Source organism: Mastomys coucha, unplaced genomic scaffold (genome assembly GCF_008632895.1).
Source record: "Mastomys coucha isolate ucsf_1 unplaced genomic scaffold, UCSF_Mcou_1 pScaffold21, whole genome shotgun sequence".
Classification (NCBI taxonomy): domain Eukaryota; kingdom Metazoa; phylum Chordata; class Mammalia; order Rodentia; family Muridae; genus Mastomys; species Mastomys coucha.
The window spans coordinates 42,450,636-42,467,379 of NW_022196904.1; the positions used below are offsets into that span (position 1 = coordinate 42,450,636).

Below are 16,744 nucleotides of genomic sequence, written 5' to 3' on the forward strand. Positions count from 1 at the left end.
TATATATATATATATATATATGAGGATGAATCAAAAGCCTCCACAAACAAACATCATTGAGAAAGTGCCAATGCAGAAAAAACTTAGTCCATATGAAAAATAACAACCTTTGTGCTCAGAGAAAGAAAATGCTTCAACATTTTTATTGCTGAAAGTAAGAAAAAAAACATAAGAAAGAAAAAAACCTCATCCTCTTTATTGCTAAAAGAAGAAGGTTCATCCCTCTATTGGTGAAAGAAAAAATCCTGTTTCTTTTTATTGCTGAATGAAGGAAATCCTGTCCCTTATTGTCATTCTTCTTAGTTGTTTTACTTTCTCAGGAGAATAGATCACATGGTTTTCTAAGTGTTTTTACATTCTAAAACAAGTTCATCACAAGTTCAAAACATTAATTCAAGTAAATAAATCAAATAAGGAGTTTCATCAGGAATGTTTACATGTGTTTCTATTAAGATTAGTACCTAATTAAACATTCATTATCTATCACTAGCTCCACACGTTCATTAAAAGTTTAAAACAATAATTCTTATGCCATAAGTTAGCATGGTTTGTCAAGAAGCAAATCATCTGCCTTGTGTCTCATTAATTTTGAAGTTTTATATAGATAAAACCAGTCAATATTTTATGTTCTGTCCTTGCACCTACAGAAAATTATATATTCCCAGTTTATTATCTTTAGTTATCAGATAATTGTTTCACAGATAGCCTAGAAGGATCGTTTTCCCTGATTGTAAATATGTTCCAAGTCTGCTTTCTATCTACGTCCAATTAGCCTGTGACTCAGGAAGGTTTTCAGAACTCTAATTATAGCTTTCATACTATAAAGAGCTCAAAATTACTTGTATAAATCTATGTATTCTATAGAATCATTATTAAGAAATATGAAGTTATCAATTTGTATACAATATCATTACTACAAGAGAGTACATCTTTGTTGATCTGTACAAAATCTGCCCAATAGGGTAGACTAATGCCCAGGAATTATTAAACTAACTTAATAATGACAAGAAAGATATAATAATGAGACTCAATGCTGAGATGAGATCTCTGAAGGCCTTGAAATTCAGAGCTGTACCCATCACAGCTGTGAAACAATGGACTATATCCAGAAGTCACTTCTGAGTTTTAGCCTATCCTAGATGGCTCCTGATATTCTATCCATTAGTCAGTTTTATCATCTCTTAGATATTTGAGTTTCCATTGAGCAAAACTTGATACGGAGCCTGTCTTGGCTTCTCTTCCTGTTGCTATGATAGAATACCCTGACAAAATAAATTTAAAGGATAAATGGTTTATTTCCTCTCACTATTCAAGAGTACAGTTCACCATGTCAAGAAATTCAAGGCACCAGAAACTTGAAGCACCTATTCACATCTCAGTGACAGTCAGAAATTAGAGCGCAATGAATGCCTGCTGTTGCTCGGCTTCCTTTCTCCACTTATACAGTCCAGGGTTCCATCCATGGAATGGTGCTGCCCACCATGGACAGCTCTTCTCACTTCAATTGCTAACATAGAAATGACCCTCCATTTGCATGTCCAGAGGCTCTTTGCCCAGGTGATTCTGCTACACTTTAACAGGTTGACAATTGACACTATCTAAAAGCCTATCTACGGTTTGGCAGTAAAATATAAAGTAAGTAGAATAGGACTTTTATTCCTGAAAGCTTCCAGGATATGTTCATGAATTAAGAAGGAGCTCTTCTATGGCTCAGTAGACATGATCAGTGTTTTCTGAACTGTCTCATGAAAATTATGCCACCTTTTATCCCTAGCACAGATAGACATAAGAATCATATTTTGCTGTTGTTGTTTAAGAATAAGACTAAGAAGTATGTATCTCCAGCACAGTATACAAATGGATGTGATGCAGCTACACTGGTAAAGAGTCTGTAGGACTGATTGGCTCCTCAATTCCATCACTGCCTTGCCTTGATCAAATTATAACTCTTGACTATAACTTCTCGAGTTTCAGACATTCCAGATGTAGCAAAATTTTGTTTCTCCACCTCCAGCTCTGTTTTCTTCTCTCTTGTTTCTGAACAGTGTGGTCCTGCAGGCTGTCTGGTAGAGCTGACCACCCAACTAACCATCATCATGATTGGAAAACAGATTTTTGGAAACATCCATGAAGCCTTTCAACCGTATGTATGACTCACCCATTGCATATTTAATTTAAATAGATGCAAGAAGATGGGTATATTTATCACTGTCATGTTATCTTTATTAGAAAAACATCTGTGTGAACAGAAATAATTCATGTTCAGTGAACAGGGCAGGATGCTTCTGTAATAAAGGCTTTGGTTGTATTTCTTTAATTGTGTGGTCACCAAAGCTCTTTTTTAGTTTTATTTTTAATGGCAAATGACACTTGCATATACTCATTTGCATATACATATTTACTGAGTACAGTGTGATGTTACAGTGTAGGCTTTATTTTTTTCTTGGTACTCCTTTGAGACAGCATCTCACCGTGTGGCTCTGGCTGGCATGGAACTCACAATTCACAGAGATCCATCAGCCTGGAATGCTAAGATTTAAGGCATGAACCTCACTCTGTGTGGGGAATCAACATATTAGATCCTCAGCAGCTTATTCTACATATTGCATATTATACTTTTGTTATTTAAAATGTTAATATAGAATTTGTACTGGTTCTTTGAGAATTCCATATGAGCATATAGTGTACTTTAATCCTATTCACTCTGCTCTTCCCCATAAGTCCTCTACTACTCTACTCTATATCTTACCACCCACTTCTAACTTCTTCTTTTCTCTTTCACTTTTCTTCTGCTGTGCTCCATTAGTTCAGTTTATACTATACATGTATTCATGGGTATGTGGCCACCCACTGCAGGGTGGTCAACCTGCCAGGGGCCACAGTTTTAAAGAAAGGTGATTCCCACTCTCCAGAATACATCTTCCAGGGTTGACAGCTCATGACCACATACACCCACACACATACACACACACAAACACTCACATGTGCATGCACATATACACACATACACATGCATGCACACAAGCATGCACACACACTACTTCAGGCAGGAATGTTGACTGGTTTGAGGTTGTGTGTCACAACCACAGGGGCTGTGAGTACATGAATGTAAGAGTCTTGTCGTCTCCAGAAGACACCGCTTCACCCTCTTCTAGTTCTTCTGACCTCTGGTTTTTACAGTCTTTCTGCCCCCTCTTACCAGATGGTGCCTGAACCCTATGATGCTATATTTAATTGTAACTATTACTAAGCATTGAACTTTTGAATTTTTTGTTTGTTTGTTTGTTTTTTAATCCTGTGTTATCTTGTATAAGCATAGAAACACTAGAGAACTTAGGTTATTTGTAAAAGAATTGCTCCCTCCTCCAAAAACACAATAATGAACAAATTATATGCATGCATATTTATGTACATATAAATATACATATACATTACATAAATGTACATATAGCAAAAATATCATCTGATTCCTACATCATAGGAATATTTCTGCCAATGAAAAGAATAAAAATAATAAAGGCCTCAATTTGTATGGGAATTGACACTTTTTTAGAAGCAATCTGAAGGCAGTAGATGGGTTTATTTCCTATTTATTGTATGAAATTGAAAACATATTAATGGAGAGAAATGGTGTGTTTCTGGACTGAGTATCACAGCGTAGTAAAACTGTCCTTTTCCTCTATGTTGACACATGCATATATATCATGAAAACATCAGCATTATTTTCTGGATAGACAAACAGATTCTAAACACTATGTGGGAGGTTAAGAAACTAGGAAACAAAGAGTAAGTTACTTCACTTGATTGTAAAGCTCACTATAAAATTTTGTTAATGACAGGAGTATGGGAATGCTGACAGACTAGTTCTAGATAATGGGGAGAAATGAAGATGTCAGAAATCTGTGATATGTACAAACATGACTAATTTATTTTTGGCCTGGTTGCAAAAATAATAAATAATAAATAAATAAATAAATCAGTAAGCTTTCATTTTTAGAAAATGTTGAAGAAAATCAGAAATCCATATACAAAATATAAAATTTGGGGCAAATATCAGTTATTCCAAAATGATTTTTAACAGAGCAGAAGTAATTAGTGTAGAATTAAAGATAACTGCCTGTGCTGTAGGAATCCCGCAGTTCCTATAGAAGGGAGCTCACAGAGCATCATTTGGAATTGCTAAGTGTCCCCACCCTGTTCTGTGTGCCCTCCTCTTCTCCGCCTTTTTGTGTTTCAGTTTGGATCCAAGCTATATAAAAATAATTATTCTTATTCTTTTCAATACACAATTGCTACAACAGTCCATGTAACATTTTGTTTATCTGTTCATCCATTTTGTACATATGAACTGTGTCTCTTTGGGGTCTTATTTTTCATTTCCCTGATTAATTAGCATGAGAGGATGGCTCTCTGGCTGTGTGTCTCCTTTGTCAATGTGCACTTGTTCATGCTGTTTGATGCCTTTCCTACCTGGATGCTTATATTTCTTTTAAAAAAATTGCTGTAATGCTTCAAAAGCATTAGTCACCAACTCTTGTTTTTCTTCTTTTTTAAGTATTTGTGTGGAAAATATGTTTTTATCATAAATTTTATCTTTTTGTTTTTTAGTAATCTCATGTAGCTACTCAGTCATGAGTTACCTGAGGCATTTCTATGTTTCCATTTGTGCTGCAGGATAAATAGATGCATTCTTGTAGTCACCATGATGTGATGCTTGTGCTTGGCCTTCTCCTCCCCATTGTGACAACTGAAAAATGTTTCCCAATAATGCAAAGCTTCCCTTGCAAAATTACTCTGGCTGGGAGCTACTCCTTTAAATGCATAAAAATTCAGACTCTGAAATTCAGGTTGAGCATGTGAGAGCATCCAGTATTATTGTCTAGGATTTTTGATAGATTTTGTTTAGCATGCAGAGAACAACCAGTATTATTGTCTTGGATCTTTGATAGATTTTCTTTTGGGTTGTTTGTTTGTTTGTTTGTTTGTTTTGGAAAACTGTGAATGCGTTTTTTCTCCCACTCCAAAAACTTAGCACCTGATGGATCTACTATCCAGCAGCAACAGATTCTGTTTAATAACCACAACTCAGTGTTTGTTTTATTTCAGTGATTTATTTTTTCATACCATTCACTTGAATATGACCCTGCACATTCTCACTTTGGTGTTTATTTCAAGTACTCCTCATATTGATGAGGACATTTGCCTATGTTTTGTTAATCTCTTTTAATCAGATTGAGCTAACTTGGTTCTAGAATTATCTGCTAGAGGCAAACTTGTTGTTTGATGCCAAGTGATTTTGTGTTTAACATTAACTGTCAGTGTGTTTATTGTATTGATTAATTTGCTAGTTAAAAAACAAGCTTATTCCTCTGCACAATCCACTACTACCATAATCTACCTTATATGGTATAGAATTTGATTGGTTAGTGTCTTGTAATATGTCGAATTTACTTAATTAAGCCTCTGCTTTTCCTTTCACTTATATTTTCTGTTACGCTCAGCTTCTCATTTCTGTAATTGTTTTTGGAGCATTCAGAGGCATGGATATTGGCCACTGTGCCAAGCCCTGACACCTCCCTTAATATGTTCTATTAACCTAACTACCACCACTTGTGGAAAAAAGTATACTAGGTTTTCATTTGGACTTTATCTTCTATTGTGTTAGCTTAAGGTACTTAATCTCTCTTTCTGATAGTTTTCCAGACTTAACACACTGCCTCTCTGACTTCCTTCTTCACATGTCAACTTTTATCCTTTCTGACAGCTTGATTTTTAATTGGTGGAGACGCCGAAGAGCCCGAACCCACTCTGAGAAACTGTACAGTCGCTGGGAGCAAGATCATGACCTTCAGATTTACGGACATCACAGGCTGTTCTATGAGTACTTGGAAACAGGTAATTTTCAATCATGGTTCTGAGGCAGCATCAATACTAAAAAAATGAATAATTTTCATTTCTTGCAATTTCTTTATGTATGGTAGATGCTTGATATTATTGAATGAAAATGATAGATGGATGGATGGATGGTAGATATATGGATAGAAGGCAGATGGATGAATGATGGCAGATATATGAATACTGGGAGATGGAAGGATATGTGATTTTGTGTATGTGTAGATGGATGGTGAATAGATTGATGGATAGGTAGATAGATGGCTACGTGTGTAGATGAATAGATGGCACATACACACATATCATGGATGGATATATAGATAGCATAAAGATGGATGAATGAGTAGATGATTTGATGGCAGAGAGAAATATGGATAGTAGATGAATATATATACAGATGGCAGATCTATACATGTATGTATATATATGTATATATATATACATATGTATATATGTGTGTGTGTGTGTCTATATGTATGTGTGTGTGTGTGTAGCAGATTGATGGAAGATATATGGATGTATATATGGATGGATGGAAGATAGATGGTTGTTGGACAGATGAGTTGATGGATAGGTGGAGAAAATGGTTCCATTTTTTTTGTCCTGGTGATCAAACAAAGAAGACACACTGAGGTGAAATCCTAGATGGCTGGTACTTAGGTTGCTTGTATGGTATGTCAAGGGCACTTCTGCTCACAGATATCACATGCCTAGCTGGAGCTATAGAAAGCAGTTATATACTTATTACCAAAATCATGGTACAGCAAAGGAGATGATCTGAAAACCATTACATGATTACTGTTTATTAGATATGCTACATATTTCATCTTAAAATCTGTCATTGTGATATAAAACATTTTTATCCTTTAAGATAAATTAAAATTACCATAATGTACTTTATATTGTATGGCCTTATTTAGATAACACTCTGTATATTATTACACAAAGAGATGGGAAATCTTATTTTATGCAGCTTAGGTATACAATAGGTAGATATTGCTTCATAGGGTGATAAAATAGTATTTTTTCCTCTCACTGTATAAGTTCAGAATGAGTGCATATACAAAGGCAGGAGAAATTGGTACTGACATAAAGATGTGAAATATTCATAACAAAATTAGCTTCTGATCATTAAGAGCCAACCAAGACTTAATTTATACTGAAAGCTCTCACTTATTCTTTTAGTCATGAGATAATTGTGTAGCGGACTCATTGGCTATATTTACTTTTGGTGTTGAAGATATTGAAATTAAATAAATAAACTAGTTTTCTAGGTAAAATTCTGAGACTAAACCCTTGAAAGTACACACTGCCTCTCCCTTAGATTATTTATTTGGACAAAAAGCAAGGACAGGTGAATCAGTGTTATTATTCACTTTCTAACAAATCAGCTGAAAAGTGGTGAGGGTACAGGTGGCAGGAAATGGATGATGGACCTTCTCTCTGTGTCACAATGATGGATGACCCATGTCTCTTCAGTTATCCAGTTCGGATTTGTCACACTGTTTGTGGCCTCATTTCCTCTGGCACCCCTGTTTGCTCTCTTGAACAACATCATGGGGATCCGAGTGGATGCCTGGAAACTGACAACTCAGTACAGAAGACCTGTCGCAGCGAAAGCTCACTCCATAGGTGTCTGGCAAGACATACTTTATGGAATGGCCACTGTTTCTGTTGCAACTAATGTAAGTGTGCCTCTTTTCATGGGATGACTTTGCATTTCTTTTTTATCTACTGGGGTGGAAAAATGTGAATGGCACCTGATTCAACCCGCATTGGCACCAAATTCATCACAGCGATAGTTTGTAAGGACAAGCTATCCTAAATGTTATTTTCAAAGAAAGCAATAGGAAGAAAACAGTACTTTCTCATTGGAATTTCATAATGTTGTTTTACAGATTGCGCAAATCTAGGCAGAAAATCAGTGATAATGTAACATGTTTGAACAATGCAGTCAAGGAGTAATGATACACATATGTACATATAAATATAAATTTACTTATTTTTACTTATTGCAAGATGATTTTTAAAATGATATTTTACAAATACTAATTTATAGCCTTCATATTTATCAAAAGTATGTTTTTTTCAATTGAAGTTTTACTTAGCTAATCAAAAGGAGATTTGACCACTGAATATTTGTGATTTATTTTAGAAAGCTTTATGTAAAGGAAACGTGGTTGAAACTGTAAAGCTAAAACAATGGGAACATGGAGAAATTACAGAAAAATCCTTAGCTGATAATGCTCATTAAAAACTAAAACAGGAAAACCTAACCTAAGCATATGACTTCAGCTGCCAAAGGAAAACTCAGAGACACATGAATAGAAGCAGTAAAGAAATAAAAACAAAAATTAATCATAGTCAATTTATAAAATAAAAGAATAATGTATACAAATACCGCATAAAACAAGAGCTAATTTGTTGGAAAAAATAAACAAAAAGAAAACTCCAAACCCATGAGAACTATGAAACACTGCTCTGTGCCAGTTTTTAAAAATCTGTTTTAAAATTACTAATTGTAAGAAAAGAATGTCAGATGTATTCAATAAGCAACAGAAATACAAAATATAACTCATTACCATAGAAGACAAGAAAAGGCTTTTTATTTTTTATTTTTTTATCTTTTAAAATCTGGTTATTTTCCTTATTTATATTTCAAATGTTGTCTTCCTTCCCGTCTCCCTTCCACAAACCATCCCTGCTCCCCTTTACCTCTAGATGGTGCTCCTCCACCTATTCAGCCACTCCTACCTCACTGCTCTATCATCCCCTAGGATGGGGCATCCAGCCTCCACAGAACCAAGGGCCTCCCCTTTCATTGATGCCAGATAAGACAGTCCTCTACCATACATGTAGCTGGAGCCATGGATCTGTCCATGTATACTCTTTGGTTTGTGGTTTAGTCCCTGGGAACTCTGGGGGTGGGGAGTCCAGCTAGTTAATATTGTTGTTCTTCTTATAGAGTTGCAATCCCCTTCAGCTCCAGAAAAAGGTTTTTAAATGTATACCACTACATGCACTGGTGCCAGAATCAGATAGATGGTTCTAAGTGCATTCATGTGATCTACAATGTACAAACTATTTCTGTGATTATTTTACTTTAGAAAAATAGCACCACTATAGAATGAATCTTTGAAATTACTTGTAGTAAGCTACAACAATTAAGTGTCAACCCAAAGACCTTTCTTTCATTCATCAGCCTACTATAGACACACTCAGTATACAGACACAAGACACTGCTATACACAGACAGAGAGACACAGTCATGAATACACATAGGTACATCCATGCATATCTGTACAGACATATACACCTATAAGCACATACACAGAGATTTTAAGAATATATACAGATGAATACAAACAGAAATACACATATAGATACAAAAATGCCCAGAGATACAGACCAATGAATTCTCCTATCCCTGCCTATCTCTCTCCTAGCCAGGACAGTGGGAATTCTTTTTAAGGACAGTGGATGTGTCAACCAGAAACATGAAACATGACAAGGCCAAGAACAATGAACATGCTTTGGAGCGGGAAATACCCATAGGTTCAATTCTTAACTTAGCTCCTTTGTAGTTAGGAAATCTTGGAAAATTAATCTCAGGCTACCTGTGAGCCTTTGCATGTTTTAGAGTTGTGTTTGAGTCATCTAACTTTCATGCAGCTCACAAAAGTGGGCTTGCGTATAAGTCAGACTTTGAGCACTGAGCTGAGCTCATCATCTTTCTCTCCCTTTGCCCATCAGGCCTTCATTGTCTCATTCACATCTGACATCATCCCTCGGTTAGTTTACTTCTATGCCTACTCAACGAATTCCACAGAGCCCTTGAGAGGATATGTCAATAACAGCCTGTCAGTGTTCCTGACAGCTGACTTTCCCAACCACACAGCGCCCATGGAGAAGAAAGACTTCGTCACCTGCAGGTCTTCTTTTGTCTAAGTTTTAGCACTCTACTTTTTTTTTCTGGTTTGTATTGCTCTTTATTTGGTGAAGCACTGTACTTTTAATGTCTTTCTTAAATTATCTTTTTCCTAACGTGTGTCCTATTGTCTAAAAAGTTTACCAGAGACAACAGATTTCTTGAGTTAATACCATACATCAGTTCTGGAATTCACACATTGTACTACCTGACAAACTGTATAAAAGGAAAGGATGTTATAAATAGAGATCATATTATTTTTAAAATAATTTCCTATTTTTGAATTATTCTTGAAAATATTGCTACCTAGCTCATGCTCCCTGGACTTTATTTATAACATCTTTCTATTAGTCAGTATAGTTAATTACCTGAATTTTACCATTTATTCTTAGAAAATATACTAAGAAATGGAGAAATAACAATTATATATATATATTATACATATTAATATATATTACTTATATATTAATGAGGCCAGTTCACCAGCCATCATTCCACTTAAAGGTATTCTTCAACATAGAATGAATGAGGTGGGACATGTGAACTGTTACTATCATAGTGTATCATGTTCTGTGGAGATCTTTATACCACAGAATATAAAAATAATTGTCAATATTAGGTGGGTTAATAATAGAGATATATAGATGAAAGATAGCTGATGGAGATAGGCAAGTAGTTTGGTTGATAGATGATAAATAGAAAATAGATAGATAAATACATACATACATATATAAATAGATCCATAAATTCATAGACATATAGATAATAGACATAGATGGTCTAGGTAGATAAAAAATGAAGATAGGTTGATAGACATAGAGATAATAGGTGATAGGCATATATAGTAAAGATAAAAAAATATAGATGATAGAGACATATAATTGATAGATGATAGAGATGAATAGCTAGATGATATAAATATATGATAGTTATATCATATGTAGGTGATAGATAGATTGATAAGCAGAGGTGTTAGATGATATATAGATGATAGAAATAGATGGTACAGATAGATAGGAGATAAATCATAGATACACACATATATATACAAAAACCGTTAATCTTAATTTCAACCTCACCCTGCATTCTTCCTTGGGAATTCCTAATAAAGCAAGAAAACCATTACAGGACAGTCAGACAAACAAAACCCCTGATCTATAGCACACTTGGATACTAAGGGACTGTGGCTCAGTATTCAGGACTGAAATCTCTGTTGTCTGATTTCTTGGCTTCATAACTTTGTGAAAGCTGGCCTGCATTTTGAAGAACATCAGTCTGATGCCTTTGTAGTAGAGAGTAATCTGAAAATCTGAGACCTGAAAAGGGTCCAGAAAAAGAACATTGCCTCATTGATACATCTAAAAGAAAACAAGAGTCTCAGGGGCCCAGAAGTGGTCCACATAGTCAGATGGGTCAGATAGGAGGAGGATTTCAATAAGATGCCATGGCAGCTTTATCACTGAGAGATGTTTGCATTAGACTAAAGGAGATCCTCTGTTTATCTCCTATTATAGGGATATACTGTAAGTAGCAAAAGCCTGGAGCGGTGTGAATAGGAAAAGGTTTTAAGATCTGTTATTTTCTTGTGACCTACATTGGTACCCAATCTCCTAAGAGAAATAATAAAACTTATTCCAGGTCTCTTCATTAAATTTTCCTTAAATACCTGTCATCCATCTGTTGTTCTGTCTACCTGTCATCTATATCTATCGTCTACCTACCTATTTTTTTGTCACAGATCATCTATCTCTTATCTACCCACATGTCTCTGTCTGTTTGCCTAGCTATCATCTATTAACTACCATCTGTATCTATCCTAGATTATCTATCTCTCCATCATCTGTCTATCATCTATTATATCTATCTATCCACCATAGATAATTTCTCTATACCTAGATGTCCACCTACCTATGGTTCATTTTTTGTTCCTTTTCCTTTTTAGGTACAGAGATTATAGATACCCTCCTGATCATGAGAATAAATATAGCCATAACATGCAATTCTGGCATGTCCTTGCCGCCAAGATGACCTTCATCATAGTAATGGAAGTAAGCTGACCTGGACTCTTTCCAGCTAATTTTTATCTCCCTTCTATTTTGTCCTCCAAAGGAGCTGTTTCTAAACACACCTGCCATAAAGAAGTTTGCTTCTTCACCTTTCTTTTAAAAAGATCATTTGTTGTCATAAATTGCAATGTCTCCATGGAAGCTTCTTATTCACAGACAACTGGTAAACACACCTTGGCAACAGCTAAATAAAGGAAATGGCAGCAAGGTCAGGAAAAGGCTGATTTTTAGAACACCTGCTCTGAAGGCTCTGTTTCATAACACTCCTAAAGTTATTTCCACTGATTTTTTTAACCTTAATTTTGACAATCTTGAAATACGTATTCAAACTTTCAACTTTGAAGGCATATTTTAGTGCTAGGTTATAATTGCTGACATCTTAGAATGGCATATCACAAACAAGAGCACATGACACTATCTTCATATATATACCATCATCTTCCTCCTGCTATTCAAAATAATTGTGTATACACACACACACACACACACACACACACACATACACATCAGTCTTCTAGACAGTAAACCCCTTTCAATATTCCCCTGGATTTACCACGTAATTTTGTTAGATTTCAGGAACTCTGTGAAGAAAAATTACAAGTGGTTTGGTTTTGAAATCTTGAATATTGAAAAGTTTCTTATAAATATTACATTTGTTTGTTCTGGAATCAAAAGCCTAAAATTGTTTCCATTAATTTTTTTAACCTTAATTTTGACAATCTTGAAAATCATTTAAGACATTGCTCTATTTTGTCCAGCTTCTAATGCTGTTATAAAGTACAATGCCATCCAGTCTTCTTCATTATTAGTGACCTTATAATGAGCAAACTCTTAGAATTCTTTCACCTGCCAGTATGAAACCTCACAAACAAGTTATTCCCTATTGGACAACATAGTTGTTGTAGATGCTAACAGAGTCCCCTACACCTGAAAGCACACTCTTCAAGTTTGAGAATGCAAACAAACAAACAAACAAACAAACAAACAAAAAAGTCCTTACTACTTGGTAAAATTCTTGATGATCCTAGCAGTATGTCTGACTGGTCTTCCTTTATCTCTCTCTTTTAGCATGTCGTGTTTCTGCTTAAATTTTTATTGGCCTGGATGATACCAGATGTTCCCAAAGATGTCGTGGAGAAAATCAAACGAGAAAAGTTAATGACTGTTAAAATTATTCATGACTTTGAGCTCAACAAGTTGAAAGAAAACTTGGATGTTGAATATGGTAACATCAGGAAGAATGTTTCAGTAAATGATAACAAATCCCTGAAGGGCAAAACTTCAGTCTAATCCACACACACAAGTGGGGAAACTCTGGGCCACTTCTGTATCCACTGTTGCCTCTGGGTTTCGGGCTGGATGCTGGAAGCCATGTAGCCATTTGTTTTTCTTTCCTTCTTTTATTTTTAACTCAGAGTCTTTATGCACTTTAATAGAGACTGGCACTGTGCTATCAGAAGAGAATATAGGCTGGCATCATCCACTGGGCAATCCCAGGACTCTGGGGTCCTGTAAACAGTTACAGGTGGAGCCTGTGGATTCAGAATCTGGGAAATCATGGATTGTTGCTACTTAAAGTGAAACAATGGCCTGGGGGTGGAGAAGCAGGTGCTCTGTCACTACGCAGGACAACTGCACATCTCCACTGTCTCCTGTTGAGTGTTTTCCGTCTCCCTTCTGACAAGAAAAAGGTTATTTCAAAGAGAAAGCTAGAAAAGAGACCCACCAAGTCACAAAATGTCTGTTGTTGTAAAATGCACAAATGAAAGCCAAAATCAAAATCTTGGGAAATCTCATTTACTAACAAACACTGGGTAAAAATCATAGCATCCATGCATCCTTAACAGTGTCAAGTGAAAATTAGCTTCAGTCAGAATCCCAGATAGCCTTTCCTGAGAAAGGTAGAATTCCTTTTTCCATGAGACTAAGTGAATTTTTATAAAAGACAGTCTGAAGGTTTTTAAAGGCAGTGTCTCTGCTCTGTTGACTGCTTTCAACACCATGGTGGGTACAGGTCTCTAAGTGCAGGTATTGTGTGAAGCCAGCTTGTCTCCTTAAGAGTTAAAGAATGCAAGACAACACCTAGAGATTAACTCATTTGATTATAAAGCAAAACTTTTAAAATTTCTCTGAAATGCTGATTTTTGCATCATGAAGCCTTTTTGAGCTCTATCCATTTGTATACATACATTAGGCAAAAGCTGTTTACAAAATGTGACTCTTTTTGCTCTAAAGAAACTCCAAACCTTGTACGTTTACAGTATTTTCATGGGCTACATAGCCCTTCAATGTCCAGTGCCTTCTTTCTATGCCTTTGACCCATGAGCAATTGACAGTTGATTTGACACAATACATTTCAGATCTCAACTTGTCTTCTCTGTCAGTGTTGTGAGCACAGTTTATCACTAAAACATAATCAACAAAGTAAGAAAGTGATAGTTAGGTGATAAAACGTCTATTTGTTAAATGATCCAATCCAAACTCAGGACTATGTGGATATACCTCAATTCTTGTCATTGGTTTAGTTAATACGATATCACACATGTGTCTGTATGTAACTTACCACTATAGTGGGAGGCATAGTCCAGCTATAGTGTACTCTAATCTTTAGACTTAAATTAGAATTCAACTACAAAGAAGTATTTTTTAATCACATACATACAAAAAGCTTGATCACAAGAGTTTTAAAAGTAGCGTTCACTTACCAATAACACTATTTTACAGCATAGCTGGTATCACAGTATTAACTAACTACTGATAGACATTAAGTATCTAAAACTAGGGATTACGGATTTAATAAAAATGAGAAAAGAGCACATCACATTATTGACAATATTGATTTGTCATATTCTAGGTAGATTTTGTGAACATGTTTGGGTCACTTGAAATGATTTCATTATTGAAAGATAATTTTGTTCTGTGGAGATGGTCAACATAAGACAACCAGTTGTTTTAAGGATGATTCAAGTCACCAGTGTGGCTCTTATAGCCTGTCAAATCACACTGTCACTACCATGGCTGTCACACAGAGTGTGCCTTCTTCATGGTGCTAATTTTTTAAAAGGAAGATTATAGGGTGTTTTTTTAGAAATATGTTGTAATTTTGTGGCTTGAAAATATTATGAAGCTAGACTGCAAGATAAGGACAAAACTAACTTGCAAAGCTGCCCACACATTGCAGGTTCAAAACCAAGGCAAGGACTGAATATCCAAAGTAATCGTAGAAATTAACGAAGTTGGAGTTTATTCTACAGCAAGCACATCTTATGCTTAATCTGTGACTTAACTTTCAAATGCATTGGCAGATACATTGCATTTGCCTTGTAATCTCCCACTGAACACTTTCTTCTGGTTTCATGACTCTGAAATACTAGAATCAATTTCTGGAAAGTCTGTTAGTCAAAATCAGGTATAGTTTGTCCCAGAAGATTTATTTCGTTTCATCCACCACATTAGTTGATGTAGGAATGCTGAGCTAGATGCTACTGACACCAGATGAGTACTAGGCTGGGGTGCTTCAAACCTCAGTCAAACAAGCAGTTAGTCTTCAAGTGCTAAAGCCCCAAACCACACAACTCTTTTCAAAGTCATCGTTATCTTCATTTTTTCTTTTCACACAAACCCAAAAATCCTTCACATCACTTACTTTAGGGATCAAGAGGAGGGGACTGTCATTAAATGAATGATCTGAATTTGGCAGTGTTTCTAGACTCCTGTATTTCACCACCACTACCACCACTCCACCTTTTTTTTTTTTTTTTTTTCAAGAGGAAAGACAGAGCTGTTGCCTCTGAATCTCATGTGGGATACTTTGGGATACAGTTATGGGTAGGAATAAACAAGTCTCTTCTCAATACTATGCCAGTTAGTAAGGGTGACAGAATACCTGGAGAAATTCCACATTGACAAATATTGTGTGTCAAAAGGAAGCCTTTATCTGCAAAGTGTTTTTGTAGGGTTGGGTACTGTGAACAGTCATTGACTCCTCTCTCCAGTAACAATGGTACTGGTCATTCAACAAAGATAACCCATTGCTTTGGACAAACCTCTCAAAGTTATTATGTAATTGAATGATGCTATGAAGGGAGGCATTGCATTGCCAGGCTTTGTACTCTGCCACAAGGAATCAATAGAACTATCGTGTTACTGTTCTTGCAATTTGAATATACTTTTCTGTATAGTAATTAAAGTATGTTAGTTATATCAGCATTATGTAAAAATTAATGACAATGTTTAAAACATAATGTGTAGTATGCCCTAAACTGTGTGAGACACAAGTGCCCATTCCTCTAAATATGTCATTGGCTCCAGGATGCAGCTCTGCTGATATGAGATGCTGTGTCCTGAGGTTAACTCAGGGTATACAAACTTACTCTTTCCTCCTGCACTTTTCCCCTCCATCCATCCCATCCTCCCTTCCTTCTTCTTTGCCTCCCTTCCTTTCTTTATCATTCCTTCTTTTCCTTTTCCTTCCTTTATTTCCTTATATTCTCTCCTTAAGGGAGGACATGGGTATTCAGAAAAAGTTGTCTTTAGTTATTGACCTCAAAAGCCAAATCACTCAGTGATTAAAGTAGCAAATAATTTCAAATATGTTGAGACAGATACCCTTTTCATTTCTCTTCATTTCATTATTTGATAACTTTATTTATTCCCTATGCTACATCTTCTCCTCTCCCAATCTATTTTTCCTTCCCAAATTTGGGGGCTTTGTTTTTTTAAACCATTTTAGTTCATTTAAGTGGATATGAATTAGCTTGGGTTTAGAACTAATTTTTTTTTTTAGATATTTTCTTTATTTACATGTAAATTATGTAAATTTCTCCTTTCCCAGTTTCCCCTCCAAAAAACAAACAAA

At 35.6% G+C, this 16,744-nt stretch overlaps 1 protein-coding gene across 4 annotated transcripts in view; it reads left to right on the top strand.

Moving 5' to 3' along the window:
- Positions 1-16,093, top strand: part of Ano5 (anoctamin 5) — a 70,078-nt gene extending 53,985 nt beyond the window's left edge. For all 4 annotated transcript variants that reach the window (XM_031386791.1, XM_031386793.1, XM_031386792.1 and 1 more), the window contains 6 exons: positions 2,046-2,143; positions 5,765-5,895; positions 7,372-7,577; positions 9,646-9,824; positions 11,763-11,868; positions 12,955-16,093. In XM_031386791.1, the coding sequence (XP_031242651.1) occupies positions 2,046-2,143; positions 5,765-5,895; positions 7,372-7,577; positions 9,646-9,824; positions 11,763-11,868; positions 12,955-13,176 (942 nt within the window). In that variant the 3' untranslated portion in view covers positions 13,177-16,093. The remainder of the gene's footprint in view (positions 1-2,045; positions 2,144-5,764; positions 5,896-7,371; positions 7,578-9,645; positions 9,825-11,762; positions 11,869-12,954) is intronic.
- The last annotated feature ends 651 nt before the right edge of the window (positions 16,094-16,744 follow it).